This window comes from Bolinopsis microptera, chromosome 3, assembly GCF_026151205.1.
Source record: "Bolinopsis microptera isolate Bmic1 chromosome 3, MBARI_Bmic_1.0, whole genome shotgun sequence".
In the NCBI taxonomy this organism is placed as follows: Eukaryota; Metazoa; Ctenophora; class Tentaculata; order Lobata; family Bolinopsidae; genus Bolinopsis; species Bolinopsis microptera.
In genome coordinates this window covers 773736-798339 of record NC_087074.1, presented here as the reverse complement: position 1 = coordinate 798339, position 24604 = coordinate 773736, and the positions used below count along the sequence as shown (strand labels likewise).

Here is a 24604-nt window from a genome sequence, read left to right as displayed (position 1 = left end):
TGTTACATGCCGTCTAGATTCCCGGCCTGAAGTAGAGATAAGTGATAACTACTGAAAATGTGTTAGCCGATCGGCTAGCCGATGGCAATCGGCTGGCTAAGCCGGCAATTTTAATCGGCTGGCTAAGCCGGCTTAGCCGGCTAGCTCACGCCTCTATAATATAATCGTTAGTATGTACTTTTAAAACCGGTGTCGAATCAAAATTTTCATCAATTCTAGCCATATAATTAAATAAATATTATATAATTAAATAAATATTATATAATTAAATAAATATTATATAATTAAATAAATATTATATAATTAAATAAATATTTTATAATTAAATAAATATTATATAATTAAATTAATATTAAATAATTAAATAATTAAATAATTAAATAATTAAATAATTAAATAATTAAATAATTAAATAATTAAATAATTAAATAATTAAATAATTAAATAATTAAATAATTAAATAATTAAATAATTAAATAATTAAATAATTAAATAATTAAATAATTAAATAATTAAATAATTAAATAATTAAATAATTAAATAATTAAATAATTAAATAATTAAATAATTAAATAATTAAATAATTAAATAATTAAATAATTAAATAATTAAATAATTAAATAATTAAATAATTAAATAATTAAATAATTAAATAATTAAATAATTAAATAATTAAATAATTAAATAATTAAATAATTAAATAATTAAATAATTAAATAATTAAATAATTAAATAATTAAATAATTAAATAATTAAATAATTAAATAATTAAGTGATTAAATAATTAAATGATTAAATAATTAAATAATTAAATAATTAAGTGATTAAATAATTAAATGATTAAATAATTAAATAATTAAATAATTAAATAATTAAATAATTAAATAATTAAATAATCAAATAATTAAATAATTAAATAATTAAATAATTAAATAATCAAATAATTAAATAATCAAATAATTAAATAATTAAATAATTAAATAAATAACCGGTTCCCCAGATGCTGGATTTCTACACTAGCTGCTCCGACACTACAGAAATGGATAAGACTGAAACGGCTGACGAGTTACATGACAAAGTTCAAAAAATCATGACGGCGCCCAATATTCCACCAGTAATGGAAACAGCCGCATCGCAGGGTATCAACGTGTTCTATCTGCTATATGTGGAGCCAGATAACAATGACCCCAACATTAATTGTATATACGTAAGTTAAATTGAGTCAGATTGTAAAAATAGGTATAGATTGAACGAAATTAAACAGTGAATATAATTCCAATCACAAACGCTTGATTTTGGTCGACCAATGAATGCTTTCTCAATCGATCAATACTTTTCCCTTCTTACTTACTTGTACTAATGTACTAATGTACTAATGTACTAATGTACTAATGTACTAATGTACTAATGTACTTACTTACAAGAAATAACCCCGATTTACCGGAAACATCTCTAGATGGTGCAGGGAGCCCTAGGAATGACGCTTAAAGAAGAGTACAACAATGATGACCCAAAAGAGGATATCAAAGCGGTGAGTGTGACAACATAGTTGTTATAAAATCATTGTCAAACATATCCTGATCAGTCATCGAGCTTAATACATAATACTACAAGGTGACCAAGTGATAAGATATAAGAGTCCTTTTCATAACGTACAGACTCCAGTGGTTCAAACATTTAACTGTACTCCGTGATATTATAACCGCACTTAACCGCACTTAACCGCACTTAACCGCACTATGTAACACGTTCACTTTATCAAGCGCCTATTTCAGAAACAAGGCTATTATAAAGAATATCTCAAGAAGCTTTGGAAGAATTACGACTCAAATGCGTCAGATGGGGATTTGAATACTACAGTGAGCTTGATCTACGACTTCGAATCATGTGTTGCAGAGGTAAGAGATAAACATTATGTTGAAGATGAAGGTAGCGATGGGACACTTATATTTACACAATAGTTGTAACTATATATAGAAATATACGTGACAGTACTTACTAGCGGGTCTTAAAACGGCAATGAACTTAAAGTTCAGTAATATGCGTTAGCTACTCATGGCGTTAGCTACCAATGGCTTCCTTCGTCTATTATATGTAAAATATTACACGTCCCGTATTGGTGATAGAATTGAGTTGTTAACTAACCAGTAAATGAACTAGATATGAACTAACTAACCAGTAAATGAACTAGATATGAACTAACTAACCAGTAAATGAACTAGATATGAACTAACTAACCAGTAAATGAACTAGATATGAACTAACTAACCAGTAAATGAACTAGATATGAACTAGCTAACCAGTAAATGAACTAGATATGAACTAACTAACCAGTAAATGAACTAGATATGAACTAACTAACCAGTAAATGAACTAGATATGAACTAACTAACCAGTAAATGAACTAGATATGAACTAACTAACCAGTAAATGAACTAGATATGAACTAACTAACCAGTAAATGAACTAGATATGAACTAACTAACCAGTAAATGAACTAGATATGAACTAACTAACCAGTAAATGAACTAGATATGAACTAACTAACCAGTAAATGAACTAGATATGAACTAACTAACCAGTAAATGAACTAGATATGAACTAACTAACCAGTAAATGAACTAGATATGAACTAACTAACCAGTAAATGAACTAGATATGAACTAACTAACCAGTAAATGAACTAGATATGAACTAGCTAACCAGTAAATGAACTAGATATGAACTAACTAACCAGTAAATGAACTAGATATGAACTAACTAACCAGTAAATGAACTAGATATGAACTAACTAACCAGTAAATGAACTAGATATGAACTAACTAACCAGTAAATGAACTAGATATGAACTAACTAACCAGTAAATGAACTAGATATGAACTAACTAACCAGTAAATGAACTAGATATGAACTAACTAACCAGTAAATGAACTAGATATGAACTAACTAACCAGTAAATGAACTAGATATGAACTAACTAACCAGTAAATGAACTAGATATGAACTAACTAACCAGTAAATGAACTAGATATGAACTAACTAACCAGTAAATGAACTAGATATGAACTAACTAACCAGTAAATGAACTAGATATGAACTAACTAACCAGTAAATGAACTAGATATGAACTAACTAACCAGTAAATGAACTAGATATGAACTAACTAACCAGTAAATGAACTAGATATGAACTAACTAACCAGTAAATGAACTAGATATGAACTAACTAACCAGTAAATGAAATAGATATGAACTAACTAACCAGTAAATGAACTAGATATGAACTAACTAACCAGTAAATGAACTAGATATGAACTAACTAACCAGTAAATGAACTAGATATGAACTAACTAACCAGTAAATGAACTAGATATGAACTAACTAACCAGTAAATGAACTAGATATGAACTAACTAACCAGTAAATAAACTAGATATGAACTAACTAACCAGTAAATGAACTAGATATGAACTAACTAACCAGTAAATGAACTAGATATGAACTAACTAACCAGTAAATGAACTAGATATGAAGGGCAAGTTTCCATAACTAATTTTTTGTGATCAGCGGTAATAACCGCTTTTTTTACGCTAAAAAAGCGCTTATTGATAAAACCCACCGTTATTTGGCGATTATAAAGCGATTATAAACGGTCCCGTTAATAAACGGTTAAAAACGATTATAATCGCTTTTTCCATAAAATATTTTTGCAAAAGCGATTATTAGCGCTTTAAAAGCGATAATAAATCGCGAATTAAAATTATTAGTGATAAAAAAACGCTTTTATTTTAGGGTTGTCGATTATTACCGCTCCGTAAGCGCTTTTCAAAAAAACGCTTATAAACCGTTTTTTGGACCGTTTTTAAAACGCTTTTAATCGACTATAAGCGATTATATTCACTAGGGAAAGTTCCAAATTAAAAAGCGCCTACTAATCGTTAAAGAAACGCTTTTTTATTTTAAGTTAATAAGCGGTTTAAATCGATTATAAAACGATTATAAGCGACAATAAGCGATTTTTTGAAATCTGCTAAAAAGCGATATTTTCACTATGATCAGCGCTTATAACCGCTTTTCTTGAAATTTTCCTACTGAAAAGCGTTTATAAGCGCTTATTTATTTGCTGTCTATAAGCGATTATAAACGATTATAAGCGCTTTTTTACGTATTTGAAACGAGGAAAAAATTGTCAGGTACGAGATATTATAAGCGATTATAAGTGATTATAAAGTATCGTAAATGTTATTGTCTTCAATTGTCGCTTATAAGCGATTATAAACGATGAAAAGCGCTTTTTGACGCATTTTAAAACTATGATCAAAATATGTTTTGATTTGATTTATTTGGGGTATGTAAACGATTATGTAAGCGGGGTATATAAGCGATTATAAACGATTATGAGCGCTTAATTCTTTACGTATTTGGAACGAGGACACAATTAACAACAAAAATTACGCGATAGCCGGAGGTCCCCAGGTAACGTCTCCGTCTCCGTCTCCGTCTCCGTCTCCGTCTCCGTCTCCGTCTCCGTCTCCGTCTCCGTCTCCGTCTCCGTCTCCGTCTCCGTCTCCGTCTCCGTCTCCGTCTCCGTCTCCGTCTCCGTCTCCGTCTCCGTCTCCGTCTCCGTCTCCGTCTCCGTCTCCGTCTCCGTCTCCGTCTCCGTCTCCGTCTCCGTCTCCGTCTCCGTCTCCGTCTCCGTCTCCGTCCCCGTCCCCGTCCCCGTCCCCGTCCCCGTCCCCGTCCCCGTCTCCGTCCCCGTCTCCGTCTCCGTCTCCGTCTCCGTCTCCGTCTCCGTCTCCGTCTCCGTCTCCGTCTCCGTCTCCGTCTCCGTCTCCTTCTCCTTCTCCTTCTCCTTTTCCTTTTTGAATTCGATTGTTTAGGGCTAGGGCTCGGGTTAGGGTTGTGGTAAGGGTATCGGATAGCTTCGGGGTTATATATTATGGTCGTTAGGGTTGGGATTACGCAGGAGGAGCAAAGTGCAAAGAAACTGCCACAAACTGCTACAAACTGCTACTAACTGCTACAAACTGGCACTAACTGCCACAAACTGGCACTAACTGCTACAAACGGGCACTGACTGCTACAAACGGGCACTAACTGCTGCAATCGCGCCCACGCATTGCTCCTCCTGTGATTAGGGTTTATGTAAAACCGTTTTTTACGGCTGCAAAACTATAAAAACCTTGTACCCCCATTGTTGTTTCATTATACCCCTGTGGAGTTTCTACGATACAATTACAGGGGGAGCTGCGATTGTGCGCGTCGCGGCCGCGGGTCATACAACGTATGACAATAAAACCAAAGTCACATGAAATTTTTGGGCGAGCGAATTAGTAAAAGCCAGCTCAGCATTTTGCCGCAATCTACGTGGTTGCGAGAAGAATTATTTGATGCGCGGCGCAGCCCAGCAGTGCATCGCGCTACAAGTGATTGTTCTACTTTATTGTATCCCAGAGTGGTATTTGACGCACGTTACTGCCACTGGGCGGCGCTCAGCCTGTCATTCCGCCGAATCTCTATTATGAACATAATAGCCTGAGGTCCCCAGGTAAGATGCACGTTATAATTGTTTATATTAGGCGTGCAGAATTTTAACAAGAATTTCAACAAAAATTTTGCCGCGGTTAAACCACGCACGATCAATTTTTCTAATTGCCAAACACCACTCTGGGATATACAATAAAGTAAAACAATTACTTGTAAAGCGATGCACTACTAGACTGGACTGCGCCGCGCATCAAATAATTCTTCTCGCAACCACGTAGATCGCAGCAAAATGCACTATTGGGCCTTGCCGAACTGGCTTTTACTAATTCGCTGAAATGCTCGCCCAAAAATTTCATGTGACTTTGGTTTTTATTGTCATACGTTGTATGACCCGCCGCGCACAGGTGCGCGGCTCCCCTGTATCGTAGAAACTCTACAGGGGTATAGTGAAACGGCGATGGGGGTTACTGGGCGGCGCTCAGCCTGTCATTCCACCAAATCTTTATTCTTTATGAAACATAATAGCCTGGGGTCCCCAGGTAACGATGGGGGTCACGACGTGATACAAGGTTTTTATAGTTTTGCAGCCGTACAGAACGGTTTTACATAAACCCTAATCCCAACCCTAACAACCATAATATATAATCCCGAAGCTATCCGATACCCGTACCACATGACCCTAACCCGAGCCCTAGCCCTAAACAATCGAATAAACAAAAAAGGAAAAGGAGAAGGAGGAGGAGACGGAGACAGAGACAGAGACGGAGACGGATACGGAGACGGAGACGGAGACGGAGACGGAGACGGAGACGGAGACGGAGACGGAGACGGAGACGGAGACGGAGACGGAGACGGAGACGGAGACGGAGACGGAGACGGAGACGGAGACGGAGACGGAGACGGAGACGGAGACGGAGACGGAGACGGAGACGGAGACGGAGACGGAGACGGAGACGGAGACGGAGACGGAGACGGAGTATCATATCAAATTGTTGTTATTCTCTAGCCGACGGCTTGCTAGTTAAATAAATCGTACGCGTAATCAGTTTTAATCCCGGCCTCACGGAAAATCCCGAAACACGCGGTATCATAAACGTATTCGTAAACGGATGAAAGGCGACCATGTTACTAGTTCTATATAGATTATAGCTATAAGTATTAGTAGAAGTGTTACTGAGAGATGTACACTTTGTGTTCATGTGTCGGCAAGAGAATAACCTCATTTGATCTCCTTTTCCTTCTCCTTGTCTCCTTGTTTCATTGTCTCCTTGTCTCCTTGTGTCCTTGTCTCCTTGTGTCCTTGTCTCCTTGTGTCCTTGTCTCCTTGTGTCCTTGTCTCCTTGTGTCCTTGTGTCCTTGTCTCCTTGTCTCCGTGTCTCCTTGTCTCATTGTATCCTTGTGTCCTTGTGTCCTTGTGTCCTTGTGTCCTTGTGTCCTTGTGTCCTTGTGTCCCTGTGTCCTTGTGTCCTTGTGTCCTTGTGTCCTTGTGTTCTTGTGTCCTTGTGTCCTTGTGTCCTTGTGTCCTTGTCTCCTTGTGTACTTGCCCTTGTCTATTTGTCCTTTTCTCCTTGTCCTTGTCACCTTGTCTCCTTGTCATTGTCCTTGTTTCATAGTCTTTGTCTCCTTGTCCTTGTCTCCTTGTCTCATTGTCTCCTTGTCTCCTTGTCTCCTTGTCTCCTTGGCTCCTTGTCTCCTTGTCTCCTTGTCTCCTTGTCTCCTTGTCTCCTTGTCTCCTTGTCTCCTTGTCTCCTTGTCTCCTTGTCTCCTTGTCTCCTTGTCTCCTTGTCTCCTTGTCTCCTTGTCTCCTTGTCTCCTTGTCTCCTTGTCTCCTTGTCTCCTTGTCTCCTTGTCTCCTTGTCTCCTTGTCTCCTTGTCTCCTTGTCTCCTTGTCTCCTTGTCTCCTTGTCTCCTTGTCTCCTTGTCTCCTTGTCTCCTTGTCTCCTTCTCCTTCTCCTTCTCCTTCTCCTTCTCCTTCTCCTTCTCCTTCTCCTTCTCCTTCTCCATCTCCTTCTCCTTCTCCTTCTCCTTCTCCTTCTCCTTCTCCTTCTCCTTCTCCTTCTCCTTCTCCTTCTCCTTCTCCTTCTTACCAACATCTTATCATCGTTGTACAATTTTTGTGGTTGCAAACTTTCAGTTCTCTGGCAACAAGGATTAAGATAGATCGCTAAATATTATGTCAATGTGTACAGTGTATCCATATAACATATAGTGAAACAAATGTAATTAACTCAAGATTAAGAAGCGGTTGTAATTTATCAAAACGCAAATTATTAAAAATCAAAACGCAAATTATCGTCATGACGGCAAAAGATATATCTTTTATTTCCAATTTGCTGCGAAAATATTGGCAGATGTGCAAAAAATCCCAAGCTTCCCTAGAATTCATGTTTTACTAGCCTGTCACGTGACCAAAACGGTTTTTTTGCTTATAACTCTCCAGGGAAGCATTTTTACCCTACGTCATGGGGGGTGATTCGGAATTAGCGTCCAAAAATACATCGTACCCAAAGGGCCTTCTCACAAGAATTTTCTTAAAATTTGGGCGAGCGATTTAGTATGAGCGCGCCGAGCTATGTTATTTATAATACCTCATAGTTATACAATAATCGCTTATAGTCCAGTCATTTATGATAAATGAACCTGCAAATTTTCAGATACTCACGAAACTTTGCACAGACCTTCCCAAAGGTATGAATAAACGATTTTCGGTTGGAGGCATTTTTTTACCACGGGGAAAACCCAGGAGGGCTACGCACATATTGACCCAATAACGTAACCGACCCTTTGCTTCTGAAGGTCGTAGAGACTTCAAAATAGGCTTAAACGAAGCCGCATATGCATGTTTATATAGAAGTTATTGATCAACACATGGCCTAAAATCCTTAATTTTCGAGAAATTCGCCAAAAACCATTTTGGGCGAGGCGCTGAGCCAATTTGCTAACTTTTGATATAATCGTGATAGAGTCCTCGGACAAAGTGCAAAAGAACCGCAATTGGCATATTTATATATAACTTATGAAAAAACATGTGCCTTAAAGTGCTTACTTTTTCAGTTATTGGCGAAAAACTGATTTTCGGTTCCAGAAATCATGCAAAAATATGGGTATCTGGTAAATTGAGCTATGAAGGCCCTAGAGATTTTTGAATGAGTGCAAATTGTGCAGAATGGCCATGTTTATATACAACTTATGAAGCAATATGTACCCTAAAATGCTCACTTTTCGAGTTATTTGGGGGAAAACCAGAGAAAATTTTCACGAAATAGAGCAAAATTGGTTATATATAAGCCATTTTTGCCTCCCGTTCTATGTCAATAACTCGAAAAGTGAGCATTTTAGGGTACATATTGCTTCATAAGTTGTATATAAACATGGCCATTTTGCACAACTTGCACCCATTCAAAAATCTCTAGGGCCCTCATAGCCCAATTTACCAGATACCCATATTTTTGCATGATTTCTGGAACCGAAAATCAGTTTTTCGCCAATAACTGAAAAAGTAAGCACTTTAAGGCACATGTTTCTTCATAAGTCATATATAAATATGCCAATTGCGGTTCTTTTGCATTTTATCCGAAGACTCTATCACGATCATATCAAAAGTTAGTAAAATGGGCTCAGCGCCACGCCCAAATTGGTTTTTGGCGAATTTCTCGAAAAGTAAGGATTTTAGGCCATGTGTTGATCAATAACTTCTATATAAACATGCATATGCGGCTTCGTTTAAGCCTATTTTGAAGTCTCTACGACTTTCAGAAGCAAAGGGTCAGTTACATTATTGGATCAATATGGGCGTGGCCCTCCTGGGTTTTCCCCATGGTAAAAAATGTCTCCAACCGAAAATCGTTTATTCATACCTTTTGAAAGGTCTGTGCAAAGTTTCGTGAGTATCTGAAAATTTGCAGGTTCATTTCCATAAATGTCCATTAATAACTGGACTATTATTATAATATCGCGTAATTTTGTTGTTAATTGTGTCCTCGTTCCAAATACATAAAAAACTAAGCGCTCATAATCGTTTATAATCGCTTATATACCCCGCTTACATAATCGCTTACATACCCCAAATAAATCAAATCAAAACATATTTTGATCATAGTTTTAAAATGCGTCAAAAAGCGTTTTTCATCGTTTATAATCGCTTATAAGCGACAATTGAAGACAATAACATTTACGATACTTTATAATCACTTATAATCGCTTATAATATCTCGTACCTGACAATTTTTTCCTCGTTTCAAATACGTAAAAAAGCGCTTATAATCGTTTATAATCGCTTATAGACAGCAAATAAATAAGCGCTTATAAACGCTTTTCAGTAGGAAAATTTCAAGAAAAGCGGTTATAAGCGCTGATCATAGTGAAAATATCGCTTTTTAGCAGATTTCAAAAAATCGCTTATTGTCGCTTATAATCGTTTTATAATCGATTTAAACCGCTTATTAACTTAAAATAAAAAAGCGTTTCTTTAACGATTAGTAGGCGCTTTTTAATTTGGAACTTTCCCTAGTGAATATAATCGCTTATAGTCGATTAAAAGCGTTTTAAAAACGGTCCAAAAAACGGTTTATAAGCGTTTTTTTGAAAAGCGCTTACGGAGCGATAATAATCGACAACCCTAAAATAAAAGCGTTTTTTTATCACTAATAATTTTAATTCGCGATTTATTATCGCTTTTAAAGCGTTAATAATCGCTTTTGCAAAAATATTTTATGGAAAAAGCGATTATAATCGTTTTTAACCGTTTATTAACGGGACCGTTTATAATCGCTTTATAATCGCCAAATAACGGTGGGTTTTATCAATAAGCGCTTTTTTAGCGTAAAAAAAGCGGTTATTACCGCTGATCACAAAAAATTAGTTATGGAAACTTGCCATATGAAGCTAATTTTCAACGAAGTAATATGACAATGGATGAAAGCAAAAAACATAAGCGAGACAAAGAAGGTAAAAGAGAGAATTCAATACTGAACAAGGTTACGTAATGAGTCAAGTTGAAATCTTACCTTATCTAAGCTCACAGATAAGACCACCACAAGTTCAGGTAGACTGTTACATCTGCAGTTCTACACTTACTGTATCTTCCAGACCTGTTGGCGGTCTTAATAGTATTATCTTAAAAAGCCTCAATTCAGGCGTAGAGTACCTAGTGGTACTTAGATTTGATATCTGGTCGAGATAATCTAAATTAGGAGATATTGTGACTTGAAGACCTGTAAAATAATATGAGGCTCTTACATACCTGCAGTTTGCAGAACCCTGGCATTGTAAGTGTCGTTAGTAGGGTTTAAGTGTCGTTAGTAGGCATTGTAAGTGTCGTTAGTAGGGTTTAAGATGACAGTCGAGAATCAGGGTCTTATTTGAAGGTTTCTGTCTTTGAAGATTTGCGATCAGTTGGTAGATGATATGCGCGATTGTGCATGGTACATCGTTCATCTCCTAAAATGTTATTTAGGTTATGGAAAGATTGACGAAAGTCGGTGATTTCAGATAGTTGAAATTAATTACTACTAACGCATATTCTATTTCTATCGAAGGGGTGGACAATGATCTTATGTCATTTAGAAATTCACAGGGGCGCATTTTTAAGAACATTAAATTATGATAAGTATTAATTGAACTTATCACAACAACAATTAAATTGAAAAAAAACAGATTTATATCAACTTCACTAGGAGGTGCGCACTAATTTCACCATAAGGGTAGAAACTTGATAGTTCTAGAAACGTTGGAAATATTTCAAATATTCAAAACATTCAACAAAAACATTTTTAATAAAGCATTACAATCTGATGTATGTATGTAACAATATGAACAAGCCGTGCCAGGGCCACTGTCACAAACCCAAATTCGACAAACTTAAATAATAAACCCATATATTTGCAAGTTTAAGGGTTCTAAAACGTGGAAGCAAGTAACAACTGGTAACATGTTATTCTATAAGCTTTCTAGGAATTTGGGAATATCTGGTCTAGTAAAGCAACATAAAATGCAAGTTAGCGGATTTCTCCAGAACTTGTCTCAAAGTTCCGAGAGTAAGTTTAACTGACACTGGATAGTGTTCTAAAGTTGTGTTCATGTCATACAGCACTAAGTATCCCGGGGGACTACGACCCTTTTTCTTGCTGTTATAATATTTGTTCACCACAGTCAGTGGCCGGTCTGGGGTCTTCTTATTCAGGGTGATCACGTGCAACTTCGTGACTTGTTCGAACGATTTCAGGAGGTAAAGATCCGGAGGGGCTTTGTGATTTTCCATCTTGGGCCTTGTCGGGAAACTGTGTTTAGTGTGGCGCGTGCACGTGAGCTCGCGCACATCAGGGAGTAGCCTCTGCACGTGTGGGAGGAGCACTCGTGAGATGTAAAATTCTGGAATGTTGTGATAGCATATCATTTGTAAGAGGGACCTGAAACTGGCAGGTTCGGAGGTGTGAGCGTCCCCCCATCTCATCACACTTTCTGCTATCAGGAACTCCTGTTTACCTGTGCAAACGATATAAGTGTAAATTCAACACTGATATACTTGCTAATTCTGCAATTATTCACAACATGCTGGAGGAGAGAGAAATCAAATTATTGAATTATTGAATCAGGGGTAGAGGCCTAACAAGGTTAATGAATTTTGGTATTGTTCGAAACCTAGACTTCGCAAAATAACTCAATTTCAAAGAATACTGTAAATGGGCAACCTAAATTCTCCATAAATTTTCTAGCAAAAGGGGCCTCCTTAAAAGCAACTCTTTCTGAGGAAAGGCATAACCTCGCCAAAACCATTAGGGACTACGGGTGTAGTCCCTACAAAACCATGTACCTGCGTTAATCTCTGCCAGCATATCCTTCACAACCTCAGCAGTCAGTTGCTCCCACATAACTTGGTGAATATTCCTGGTGATGGAGGACATGACGTACTGGACACAAAGCAGCAGGACATTCTGGTGCTTTTGTGACTGTGTATGTCTGGAGAAGAGACGTAATGTTGGTGGAGTCCACTAGTTGGTTCTCTGAGATGTATTCTACAACGCATTGCTTTGTCGGTGGGGTTTGCTCGGGGATAACTTTCACGTAGAACCTGAAAGATAGAGTCTGAAAGTTCCAGATTGTTCCAGAATCCAGATTGTTCCTGTATTATAGTATAAATAAAATTAATGGAGAAACCCTAGATTGTTCAACATGTTTGTTCATCATATTGTGTCACTAATGATCTTATTGTAACCTTCATGAGCTGTTTAGAATCCGCACACCGAGCACTGTTGTTGTACTGGACAGAGTGAACAATCAGTTGCAGCAGGGTCTCGTCATCACCCGTCAGCTTCCTCGACAACTTCTTGCTGGAACCCTTGCCACCAAACACGTGATTAGTGTTGTTCAGTGCAACAAGTCCTGGAACTTTCATGAATTTGTTTATCTTGATCAGGAGTCTGAGTTTAGTGTCGTCCTCGAGACCCTTTGCAGCAGAGATCCAGTCGTAAACAGGTCCAACCAGCTGCTCCTTGCTGAATTGAAGTATTTTAAGAACTCAGACGTAATATAATGTGCAGAATTTGATAGAAATCCAAATTATTAAAGTATTAAGAAAATGATTGTGCCAGGTGCATCTTGATTCTTGAGTAATAGTATTTTTGTTCAAAATTATTGTCCTTTAATCTGACCTCATAAGATGATAGCGAATATTGAATAGAAGTTCAGAGATGTAGCTCCCTCGTTTGACCTGATCATATTCATACCATCTACTGACCAGGTAGAACACCTGAAGGGCTTGTGCTATACAATATACATACTTACCAACTATATATTGCAGCGGGGGGGGGGGGGGGGGGAGCTAACCAAACTCATAATGAATTATATTAAAAGTAATTATCAAACATAAACACATTCAATGCAGTACATTTCGTTAACTCTCCCTACTTACGTCAGACTCCTGAATATTGAGGCTGTCAGTAGAAACCAGTACCGCCATGGACTCAGGTTCCAACCTCCACAAATCCCCACAATCGAGTAGAGATGTGAAGAGGGGATGGGTTAGATTACTGATACACAGGTCTTTAAGCGGTTCACATTTGAGTTTTGTAGCAAACCTGTCCAAAGTAAATACGTACGATCATCGTATGTGAATAACGTATGTGACGATCTTGTTAATAACGGAAGGATAAGTTTTATGGCGAATGATGTCGAAATTATACCGATAATCGAGAATAATTTATGTTTTCCCGGTTATGGTCGCACAGAAATAAATGGTTTATGTTCATTTCACGACTTTCACTAATATACAATTTCGTTTAAACTGGAGTTTCGGCATAGTGGCCCAAGCACAACGGACACTTGATTGATAATTAATTACTTACTGGAAGATAATTAATTACTTACTGGAAGATCGCGACAAAGTCTTTAGGGATCATGCTCTCGAATAGTTTGAGAGAGAAGGATGAAATCCACCTGATTGAGTGAACCTTGGCAAACTTGTAGACAACTTTTATGTTATCCCTGAAACACATGAGGGGAGGATTAATAATTGGATTGCTTAAAAAGACTTGTCTACGTCATGTTAAACAGTTAAAGATTGGAAACAGAACTTTTTCGGCTTTGTTCACCTGTCAGTAACTGATCACAGTTTCAAATCACAGATAAATTACGGTTATTTGGTAAAATAAATGCTTCGTTTCCGCACAACCCCAATGACCGTTATTCTGGCTGCTGCCCCAGTGGCCAGTACCTAAATCTAGTTAGCTCAATATTACGGTTAACCTTAGAACGAAGAATTACATTTCTGGGGTAAGACGACACAAACCCACTTGTAGTGAAATAGTAATCAGTTCCTTGCATCAACTCCGTTTCTTAGGTCTATCAAAGAAACAGCTAATTGCCAGCAAATAAACCTGTTGACGACGAGGCACCCGGTGTAGAAACTCTCGACAATCTCCCTTAAAATTTCATGATCCTCCGTGTAGTCCAATAAGTCAACTGTCAAGCGTCCCTAAGATAACAGAAAATATCAGAAAAGTTATCAACAATAAGGGGAAATCAAACTATGCAAATCAATTGGTGTAAATTGTTGTTGTCCCTTTACTATTTACTAATTACTAATTAGCACATACCTCAATGTTGTGCTGTGCTTCAGTCTGGCTCTGTACCAGCTTGCTGTTCAAATCTAATATCAGTTTGTGCGCGTAGATCCGCTCGTTTCCCAACAAAATAATAACGTCACTTGTTTCTTTCTTATTAAACAGATTTCGAAACGATGTCAATATTTGTCGTTCCCAGGTCTCGTTAGGGCGGGGAGGAGAATAACGTGTCTCATTTAGATGAGAGGTATTTGCCAGACTTGGTTTAGTTGTATCAGCTGGTTGAGTGGCACTAACTGGACTTGTCTGGCCTGCACATACAGCGCTCGGTTGATCGCGTGTTGGTACTAGATTACGTTGTAAAGTGTGCTTCTTCTTGTCACCAGGGAAGCTATGATCGTGAATTATATCTGGAACGTTCTTGGTATTCTTCTGAAATTCTGGAGCCCGGGATGAACCTTTATCAGGAGCAGGTACGTCAGGGCGAGGTGGTTTTTTGTTGGGAGCTTTCTTATCAGCTGAAGCAGGCCTTTTCGCCACAAGTTTGGTGGGTCGATCAGCAGTGAGCATCACAGTAACTTCGGTGAAAGTTTTCAAAACTAGCCGAGCTAAAATGTAAAGATGAGACGAGAACAAACTGCTAATAACCAGCATACGAGGAGGAGACAAAGAAGGCAGCTTCAGGGCAGTCAAATGATCCTCCAATACGGGTTAAAGTTAGGGAGTTCTGACAGTTAAACAGTGATTGGTCAGACTGGGAACACAGGGAAACGTTATCATGCTCGTCACGTGACGTAGTGCTCATCACGTGACGTAGTGCTCATCACGTGACGTAGTGCTCATCACGTGACGTAGTGCTCATCACGTGACGTAGTGCTCATCACGTGACGTAGTGCTCATCACGTGACTCAGTGCTCATCACGTGACGTAGTGTGAGCTTGACAGTGAAATACATCAGGCATTGCAATTACCTTGTGAAAATATTCTTAGTATTCACTGTGATCTTCGAATTGAAGTTGAAGAATTAACTTTGATTTCATGATTACATAATTGGAGGGTGAATATGTGACGATCTTACAAATTTCAAGCAACCAAATTCGTACACTATTGGGAATATTAAAGTGATGGCTGACACAAACCAGTGTCCCCCCCCCCCCCCGCCACCGACACAACCCCACCTCCTCGTACACTATTGGGAATATTAAAGTGATGGCTGACACAAACCAGTGTCCCCCCCCCCGCCACCGACACAACCCCACCTCCTCGTACACTATTGGGAATATTAAAGTAATGGCTGACACAAACCAGTGTCCCCCCCCCCCCGCCACTGACACAACCCCACCTCCTCGTACACTATTGGGAATATTAAAGTGATGGCTGACACAAACCAGTGTCCCCCCCCCCCGCCACCGACACAACCCCACCTCCTCGTACACTATTGGGAATATTAAAGTGATGGCTGACACAAACCAGTGTCCCCCCCCCGCCACCGACACAACCCCACCTCCTCGTACACTATTGGGAATATTAAAGTAATGGCTGACACAAACCAGTGTCCCCCCCCCCCGCCACCGACACAACCCCACCTCCTCGTACACTATTGGGAATATTAAAGTAATGGCTGACACAAACCAGTGACCCCCCCCCCCCCCCCCCCCGCCACCGACACAACCCCACCTTCTCGGGTGTTCAAACCCCATTTCTCCCAAAACTCTCACAGCTACAGGAGACTGTGTAATATGACTAGTAATTTATTGCAGGGAATGAACAATCCGGACGAAGAGAGATCAGCCTTTGCCGACATGCCTAGTAAACTATATAGCGAAGTTAAAGTGGCAGACTTTGAAGACAAAGTAAGTATTAGTAACGAACAGCGCTTCAACATTTCCTTATATTATATGTATATTAATTATTATAAGTGTAGCCTATATCACACTCCGATTCTTTCAATGACTGTACGAAAGGGAGTTCGGTCCCTTGTTAATATTGATCGCGCAATTCTCAATCCCAAAACTTTCAGTTGCAGATAATGTCTTCCTACAAATACAGGAGAACGGACATGGAGGATGTGCCAGACGATACTAAGATTTATTATCACGAAAATTATATCACAAAAGTTAAGGATTGTGTCGATACCCATTTGAGTGAAGAGAGGTGAGTTCTTGATATTACCAGATCAAATGAAATTCAAACATTTGTTAACTTTACCACACTACTGTACATACAGAGTACTAATTGCAGATAAGATAAATTAAAAGCTGTTTTAGAATTTTCTACAAGTAGCAACTACCCACTATACGCACCAAACCACAGTGATTTCAAGACGTACGTAGGGACGAGGTTCATGCTCCAGTACGCTCCAGCGGGTAAGGAGAGTTGGAGGAAGCTGTGGTGGGATAACCAGCAACATGTCACTAAAGTTGCAGTCAAACCAGCTAGATGGAAGACGTGTCTCTCAGCGGTGAGTGTTTCATATATGAAAATATTGAAATGTACTTGAACTTTCCATGGATTTGTTTAAGTTGAATTTATCTACATTTTGATATGAATCATGTATGGTAATTCTACGCTTTCAGATCACGTCTTACATGCCCGAAGTAGTGGGTCGGATATTTGCTGATGAGGCCTTTAAGGAGGACGCCAAAAAGGATGTAAGAAAATTAATACAGATATTGTAATAAGTTACCGTTTATTAATTTAAGATTGAAATTGCTTTAACACTTTGATAGTTAAAAATAAAACAAAGTGTCACAATCAATAAACCAAAATTAATTTGTCAGACGTTGGAGATGATTCAGGACATTAAGAACGCCTTTAAACAAATCTTACCGAACTTGGCATGGATGGACGAAAAAACAAGGGCCAATGCGATAGAGAAAGTAAGTAACTCTTATTATAAATATGATTAAAGTGGATAAAGTAAAGTAGATAAAGTAAAGTAGATAACACATAATAACGAGGAGAAAACATAACTGACGCTTGAACTACTTAATAAATATCTAAAATATAATGTCACTCACCATTGAATGCTTATTGGATCTTGTTAGGCGGACAACGTTGATAACAAGATAGGTTATGCGGAGTGGATTACTGATGATACCAAGCTCAACGAATACCTGAAGTCTGTAAGTACTAAGTAGGTTATTATTAGTTGGTTACTATGGTTACATTGCAGTATGTTCAATTTCAGATTAGCAAAAGTTATAATTTACCTATATCTCGAACAGAGTGCGATCGCATCTGAACTAATCTGTCCAATTTTTAAAACTTTTTACTGCCTGATTAGTTGGTTACTATGGTTACAACCAATCAATTTCAGATAACAATATCCGCCGACAATCTGTTGTCGAACACAATGTCAGCTGACAAAGCTCTCAGTAAGAAGAGTTTTGATTACGCTGGGGGTAAAGTTAACAAAGATAAATGGTACATGTCTCCAGCAACTGTAAACGCCTATTACAACCCTAAGGTACGCTCATTTCTTCATTTTAAATCATTACGGCCGTATCTATCGGATACACCAACATTTACAATTATGTTTGCATTGCATTTGTTGAAAGGCCTTTTAAAGAATGGAAAAGGAAGCTGCCTTTATGATTTTAATCCGGAGAACTCAGATGACGGAAGTAATAATTAGAGGTTGTAATAAGTAATAATTAGAGGTTGGCATCGCCCACCATCTCAAGTGTTCTGTGATAAGATTGGCCCTTTCTCCACCAAAAACTTATTCTTGTTATGTCCCAGGGAAACGAGATGGTATTCCCTGCCACTTATTTTTGTTTTGTCCCAGGGAAACGAGATGGTATTCCCTGCCACTTATTCTTGTTTTGTCCCAGGGAAACGAGATGGTATTTCCTGCCACTTATTCTTGTTTTGTCCCAGGGAAACGAGATGGTATTCCCGGCCGCTTATTCTTGTTTTGTCCCAGGGAAACGAGATGGTATTCCCGGCCACTTATTCTTGTTTTGTCCCAGGGAAACGAGATGGTATTCCCGGCCACTTATTCTTGTTTTGTCCCAGGGAAACGAGATGGTATTCCCGGCCACTTATTCTTGTTTTGTCCCAGGGAAACTAAATAGTATTCCCTGCCACTTATTCTTGTTTTGTCCCAGGGAAACGAGATAGTATTCCCGGCCACTTATTCTTGTTTTGTCCCAGGGAAACGAGATGGTATTCCCGGCCGCTTATTCTTGTTTTGTCCCATTGAAACGAGGTGGTATTCCCTGCCACTTATTCTTGTTTTGTCCCAGGGAAACGAGATGGTATTCCCGGCCACTTATTCTTGTTTTGTCCCAGGGAAACGAGATGGTATTCCCGGCCGCTTATTCTTGTTTTGTCCCAGGGAAACGAGATGGTATTCCCGGCCACTTATTCTTGTTTTGTCCCAGGGAAACGAGATGGTATTCCCGGCCACTTATTCTTGTTTTGTCCCAGGGAAACGAGATGGTATTCCCGGCCGCTTATTCTTGTTTTTTCCCAGGGAAACGAGATGGTATTCCCGGCCACTTATTCTTGTTTTGTCCCAGGGAAACGAGATGGTATTCCCGGCCGCTTATTCTTGTTTTGTCCCAGGGAAACGAGATGGTATTCCCTGCCACTTATTCTTGTTTTGTCCCAGGGAAACGAGATGGTATTCCCTGCCACTTATTCTTGTTTTGTCCCAGGGAAACGAGATGGTATTCCCGGCCACTTATTCTTGTTTTGTCCCAGGGAAACGAGATGGTATTCCCGGCCGCTATACTCCAACCCCCATTCTATCACGTGACATATCCAGCGTACGTCAACTACGGGGCGATTGGTGTGGTTATTGGACACGAACTCACTCACGGATTCGATGATAACGGTTTGCATTCCTTTATGCTTTCATTTATTTAGGATGTATTGTTTGTTTCGTGCCGATAATATTTAACTCCTTACTACGCATGAAAGTGTTGCTTTTAGAAACGTTTACCAATCAATTCATCGAAATATCTTAATCGAAATGTTCACATACACTGGATACAGCAAGAACAAATAAGAACGACTTAATTCCAATTTTATACAAAAACAAACAATTACATAACAGAGAAACAGCACCTTTTTTATTATAAACTTTTAGTTTCACAAGAAAATGAATAAAGTTATACCTCACTTTATCTCAGGTCGCCTGTATGACTTAATAAAGTTATACCTCACTTTTTCTCAGGTCGCCTGTATGACTTAATAAAGTTATACCTCACTTTTTCTCAGGTCGCCTGTATGACTTAATATAGTTATACCTCATTTTTTTCTCAGGTCGCCTGTATGATAAGGACGGGTATCTAAAAGAGTGGTATACTGATGAGGCAAAGAAGGGGTTCCAAGAGCGAGCAAACTGCATGATCAACCAATACAGCGGCTATACCGTCATGGGTTCAAAGGTGAGGAGTCCTTCTTTACAGGGGGTTAACTTTGGGTGACCATGTTTGAAAGATTGGCTGGGCTCATTAGTCAGGGGAAAAGTGAAAATTTAGCAACTTCAAATATTGGTGATTTTAGAATTTTTCTAAAAACTACATTTTCCGTGTTTCAAACGATATTGTCATCGATCATTTTGAGCCAATTTAGCTAATTGGTAATAATCCAACGTAAAACGTTTTCTAACAAAATGTTTTCTCCTTGATGAGATGAACATCCTCGATTAATTTGTAACCTTCTGCGCCGTTCACCAGAAAGGTGGTAAGAATGTGGTAAAAAGTGGTAAAACGTGGTGTTGCCGTGAGATACAACATTAGCGACAAGTCTAATTATGTTCGTAGGAGTCCTAACTACCATATTCCGTTGCTAAAATCCTTACTACCCTTCAAATCCAACGGAACCCTTAAATTGATCACTTTTCCCCTGACATTACTTAAAAGTCGTTTTTAAATTTTTCATCAGATAAATAGAGATAAATAGAGAAGATACTGATAACGATGTCACAAATAAAGGAAACTTCACTTGTCTATTCCAAAGCTTGCTGAACTGTTCTTCATATGATTATGATCACTTCAGGTGAACGGTAATTTGACACTTGGGGAGAACATAGCAGACAACGGAGGAGTGAAGCAAGCCTACATAGCCTACCAGAATTGGGTGAAAAGGAACGGCGAGGAGGCGACCTTACCTGGACTGGATTTAACAAATGAGCAAGCCTTCTTCCTCTCGTATGCTCAGGTGCGTGGAGGCTTTACATTTTGTGCTGAATAACCTATTGAATAATCAGATAGCACTAGCTTTCTTGGAATTCATAGTTCATTTTATGTACTAACTACTATTCCATAGAAGATAGATGTACACAATAATTAAAGCACGGTAATTTTCAAGAAATCCTTCCCTAGATCTGGTGTCAGAAGAAGACCAAAGAAGCGTTCGAGCTGATGACAAAAGTTGATCCACACAGTCCAGGAATATTCAGGATAGAAGGTCCTCTCGTCAACTCCAAAGAATTTTCCAAAGCTTTCAAATGTTCTTCTGAAACCCCCATGAACCCAACAGACAAATGTGAAGTGTGGTGATATCTGCACCTATTAGGGCTAGGCTAATGCCATGTTTTTTAACTGATTTGTAGCTGTGAACGATGCTAGGTTAAATATTTTTACGGTAAACCAGTGGTCTGGGTCTGGAGGAATACTGAAATTACCCCCTGAAGTTGATCGCGATTGTCCTGGAGCAGTGCCATCAGGAATTTATATTTCATTTGTTGAACCACTCCCAGAATCCCCCACAATTACAGACGCGCAAGTCATATTAACACCCTTGAACTTTGATTACTGTCTGTCGATCACGATATTCTAATTTATTCGCCCTACCATAATCTGTTGTGATTAAATTTTATTGTTTTTATATTGTTCGTTTATCACAAACCTGTGTTATTTCTGGTAACCTGTCTTATTCCAATTCTTTTAAGATATTATAATAAAAGGATCTTAATCACAATCTAACATTAAATTTAGTCAATGATAATCGATTCGTCGAGCATGGTTCGTTAGCAACAGAGAACAATGGCGGAAAGTATATAATCGGAAAATTTAATAGAATATTTTAAATCGAATAATTGTTAACGAAAACCATTGCTTAGAGCTTCACGGCACGCAACGCATCACATATTTGATAACGCGTTACGTGCCCTTTAGCTGGGGTCTACAGCGGTTTTCCCCCGAAATTAAATTAGTTGCCCATACTCATAGAGTATACGAGCCGTGATCGAAGGCTTTGATTAAATATGGTTGGTCGGAGGAGATGTGGCGGCCCTACACACTTGTTTATAATTATTGTTATGCGTATATTCGAATAACATAAAGATTTATAAATCAGACCAACTTATAGATCAGACCAACTTTAGCGATTGTTTTTTTGTATAAGTTGGATTTAATCAAACAATTTTTCGACCGAAACTAGAGCAGTTTTAAACTAATTACAACACTACGTCACTACAAATCTATTACATTTATTGAGGACGTTATATTTACAGAAGGAATATATTTAATGTAGTTTGAGGACCGAGGAGTCCTAACTATCCTCACGTCTGACAATAGTGTTTCTCTTGTTGCTAATATGGTTACAATCCAGCCAGACAATCACTTATTTGGCTGATTGGTTATTACTATTAGTATTAGTTTGTAACTTATTTTCACAATCACATTTAAATAAATTTATTGAAGAAGCGATGTAACTGAGTGAGTAATGTTACCATTACATGGGGCGGCAAGACCCATTCGACGCAGCCAGCTACTCTCAGCTTCACTGCCTCCTAAATCTAATATTATGATTGATTGTAAACCGAGACGGTGCCCGGGTGGTTCTAATGACCAATTTGAATCTTTACAAATATATAATAAAATTATATTCATATAATTCAATTTCCTTTCCTTCCACAGATTAAAATCATGAAATGTGCGCGTCATTAGCTAGTAGTAGCCTCGATCGAGGATCGCATATTTGTTTGATGCTCATAATATGAGCATATTATTATAAATATATAACATAATGACGGTCTATTAAACCTTTTTTGGATCATCTTCCGGAGAAGTATCGCCGCAGATGTCTTTACTCCACGGGTTGATATTCTGTATGTATGTAGTTGTAATTCCAGATCAGAGCCTCAAAAGGACGTAGCCTTTTTTATGGACGCCACCATAATTCTTCATTTCAGTTTAAAAGTCGTTTTTAATATAAACATTGACGATAGAATTATAAAACTCAGTGTTCATGTTAATCCTTAGTAAAATGAACAGGTAGTTGATAACAATACTTTACATTGTACATAAATAACTTTATTTCCATTCATTTGATCTGTGCACAAATTGCTCGTCAGTCGAACTTTAGCAGTTGTATCCTCTAATATCAGATAATCATGTTTAAACGTCCTTCCTGATCAAGAGTCGCTCGCAAGCATTCGCAGTTTTTAAAGCTCCTGAAAGTCCGGAATTGTTCGGTACTACGGACCAGCGCTTTAAGAAATACTCCGTGAGAAACCACAGCTATGTTCTTTTCTGGCCTCTCGTTAAGGAATCTTTTAAATTCCTCTACTCTTTCTTGTACCTGTACAGTGTATTATGTATATTGTATATTGATTTTTTAAAGGAAGCAGTGACGATAAATTCGAGCACCTTTTCGAAAGGCCGTCGTACATAAAATTTAACTTTAATATTATTACTTTTCAAATAGTACAAGGGATTGGACGATTGATGATAACTCTTTGCTTGCTTTTATGACTCTATTTAATAATGACTATTTGAATGGTATTATATTGAAAGTGGAAAGACTAGCGTTTTCACCTGTGGATAAGTCTCGTCCTCGGTCCACCAGACATCCTCAATATCTGAGAAGTTGTGGTGGGGAAACTCAGTCTCTAGGTCAGATCTGTTACTGCCGTAGTCACACGGGAAATCGCCTTGCTCTGTTAACAGTTTCAACATCTATTACATGGTTACTAGGTGGTTACTAGGTGGTTACTAGGTGCACTGTTACTGCCGTAGTCACACGGGAAATCGCCTTGCTCTGTTAACAGTTTCAACATCGATTACATGGTTACTAGGTGGTTACTAGGTGGTTACTAGGTGGTTACTAGGTGGTTACTAGGTGCACTGTTACTGCCGTAGTCACACGGGAAATCGCCTTGCTCTGTTAACAGTTCCAACATCGATTACATGGTTACTAGGTGGTTACTAGGTGGTTACTAGGTGGTTACTAGGTGGTTACTAGGTGCACTGTTACTGCCGTAGTCACACGGGAAATCGCCTTGCTCTGTTAACAGTTTCAACATCGATTAGTACATCAAACTGTGTTGTTTAAATACTAGCTATCGTTTTTAAACAGTAGGATCAATAAACACGATTGTTAACCGTATCTGCATGCTTTACCTCTAAGAAGGGGAGAGATAATCACTGGACATCTAGTGGTGGAAAGCACCAGGTCGTATGTCTCCAGAGTCCGTCTCATGGGCGATATTATTACAAGTTCCAAGTCAAAACTCCGCCTGCAAATTGCATTGTTTCACGATATTGTTTTCATTTTGAAACTTGCAGTTGTACTTTTGTATCACGCCGTGGTTTTTGGCTTCACATTTGACAGCAAACATCAATATTTAAAGCTAGCGCCAGATAAACCTGAGAAAATTAGAAAGCCGATGTTTTAGATCTTTCGCTTGTTGGATTCCTTTTCTGTTCAAATTTGGGTCCCTCAATTCCTGAGCTTCTTGTGACCTGATTCAGTGGATTTAAAGAATGCGGAACACGCTCAACATTGTCCTTTAACTATAACTATATATTTTGGCATAATCTCGAGACGTTTTATTGCTTTGTAAAGAACTCTCACCTGTTTTGAGCGAATAGGACGTTGTGGTCTGCCTCCCCATGCCTAATTAGTAGTAATTCTTTCATTTCCTTTGATTCACAGCCAGAGGTTGAGGATCTTTCCTCATGAATTCTCCTCAAGTTTCCATTACATAATTGCCCTTATTTCATCTAATGAAAAAATGATTAAGATAACGAAAGGAATTGCTTTCATAGCGAAATTTTATACTGTAACAAAGCATTGTTATCCAAGAGCATTGTTACCC

At 38.3% G+C, this 24604-nt stretch overlaps 3 protein-coding genes across 6 annotated transcripts in view; 1 reads left to right on the top strand and 2 right to left on the bottom strand.

Annotated features, from left to right (window-relative positions):
• LOC134813009 (neprilysin-4-like) overlaps positions 1-21426 on the top strand; it is a 33374-nt gene extending 11948 nt beyond the window's left edge. For all 4 annotated transcript variants that reach the window (XM_063820671.1, XM_063820672.1, XM_063820670.1 and 1 more), the window contains exons 5-18: positions 1001-1207; positions 1457-1531; positions 1776-1898; positions 16305-16397; positions 16565-16698; positions 16858-17005; positions 17121-17195; positions 17325-17423; positions 17592-17669; positions 17864-18013; positions 19255-19387; positions 19819-19943; positions 20557-20718; positions 20883-21426. In XM_063820671.1, the coding sequence (XP_063676741.1) occupies positions 1001-1207; positions 1457-1531; positions 1776-1898; positions 16305-16397; positions 16565-16698; positions 16858-17005; positions 17121-17195; positions 17325-17423; positions 17592-17669; positions 17864-18013; positions 19255-19387; positions 19819-19943; positions 20557-20718; positions 20883-21059 (1779 nt within the window). In that variant the 3' untranslated portion in view covers positions 21060-21426. The remainder of the gene's footprint in view (positions 1-1000; positions 1208-1456; positions 1532-1775; positions 1899-16304; positions 16398-16564; positions 16699-16857; positions 17006-17120; positions 17196-17324; positions 17424-17591; positions 17670-17863; positions 18014-19254; positions 19388-19818; positions 19944-20556; positions 20719-20882) is intronic.
• On the bottom strand, positions 11200-13461 carry LOC134813024 (uncharacterized). Its single transcript, XM_063820688.1, has 5 exons — positions 13395-13461; positions 13135-13232; positions 12699-12978; positions 12297-12554; positions 11200-11968 (listed from the first exon to the last, which is right to left on the bottom strand). The coding sequence occupies exons 1-4, from the start codon at positions 13440-13442 to the stop codon at positions 12339-12341; spliced, it is 642 nt and encodes a 213-aa protein (XP_063676758.1). The 5' UTR covers positions 13443-13461; the 3' UTR covers positions 11200-11968; positions 12297-12338.
• A 1323-nt stretch (positions 21427-22749) lies between the features above and the next one.
• LOC134813398 (uncharacterized) lies at positions 22750-24511 on the bottom strand. The gene is made up of 5 exons (XM_063821138.1): positions 24361-24511; positions 24153-24248; positions 23907-24022; positions 23322-23443; positions 22750-23085 (listed from the first exon to the last, which is right to left on the bottom strand). The coding sequence occupies exons 1-5, from the start codon at positions 24423-24425 to the stop codon at positions 22888-22890; spliced, it is 597 nt and encodes a 198-aa protein (XP_063677208.1). The 5' UTR covers positions 24426-24511; the 3' UTR covers positions 22750-22887.
• Positions 24512-24604: the final 93 nt, after the last annotated feature.

Coding starts and splice junctions, on each gene's coding strand:
- LOC134813024 (XM_063820688.1), bottom strand. CDS start 13,442: ATGGCGGTACTGGTTTCTACTGACAGCCTCAATATTCAGGAGTCTGAC. Junction 12,979..13,134: donor ATTCGCTATCATCTTATGAG/GTCAGATTAAAG, acceptor ACTTCAATTCAG/CAAGGAGCAGCTGGTTGGAC. Junction 12,555..12,698: donor ATTCTAAACAGCTCATGAAG/GTTACAATAAGA, acceptor TCTATCTTTCAG/GTTCTACGTGAAAGTTATCC.
- LOC134813398 (XM_063821138.1), bottom strand. CDS start 24,425: ATGAAAGAATTACTACTAATTAGGCATGGGGAGGCAGACCACAACGTC. Junction 24,023..24,152: donor CGGCTTTCTAATTTTCTCAG/GTTTATCTGGCG, acceptor TGCAATTTGCAG/GCGGAGTTTTGACTTGGAAC. Junction 23,086..23,321: donor AGGACGAGACTTATCCACAG/GTGAAAACGCTA, acceptor TACACTGTACAG/GTACAAGAAAGAGTAGAGGA.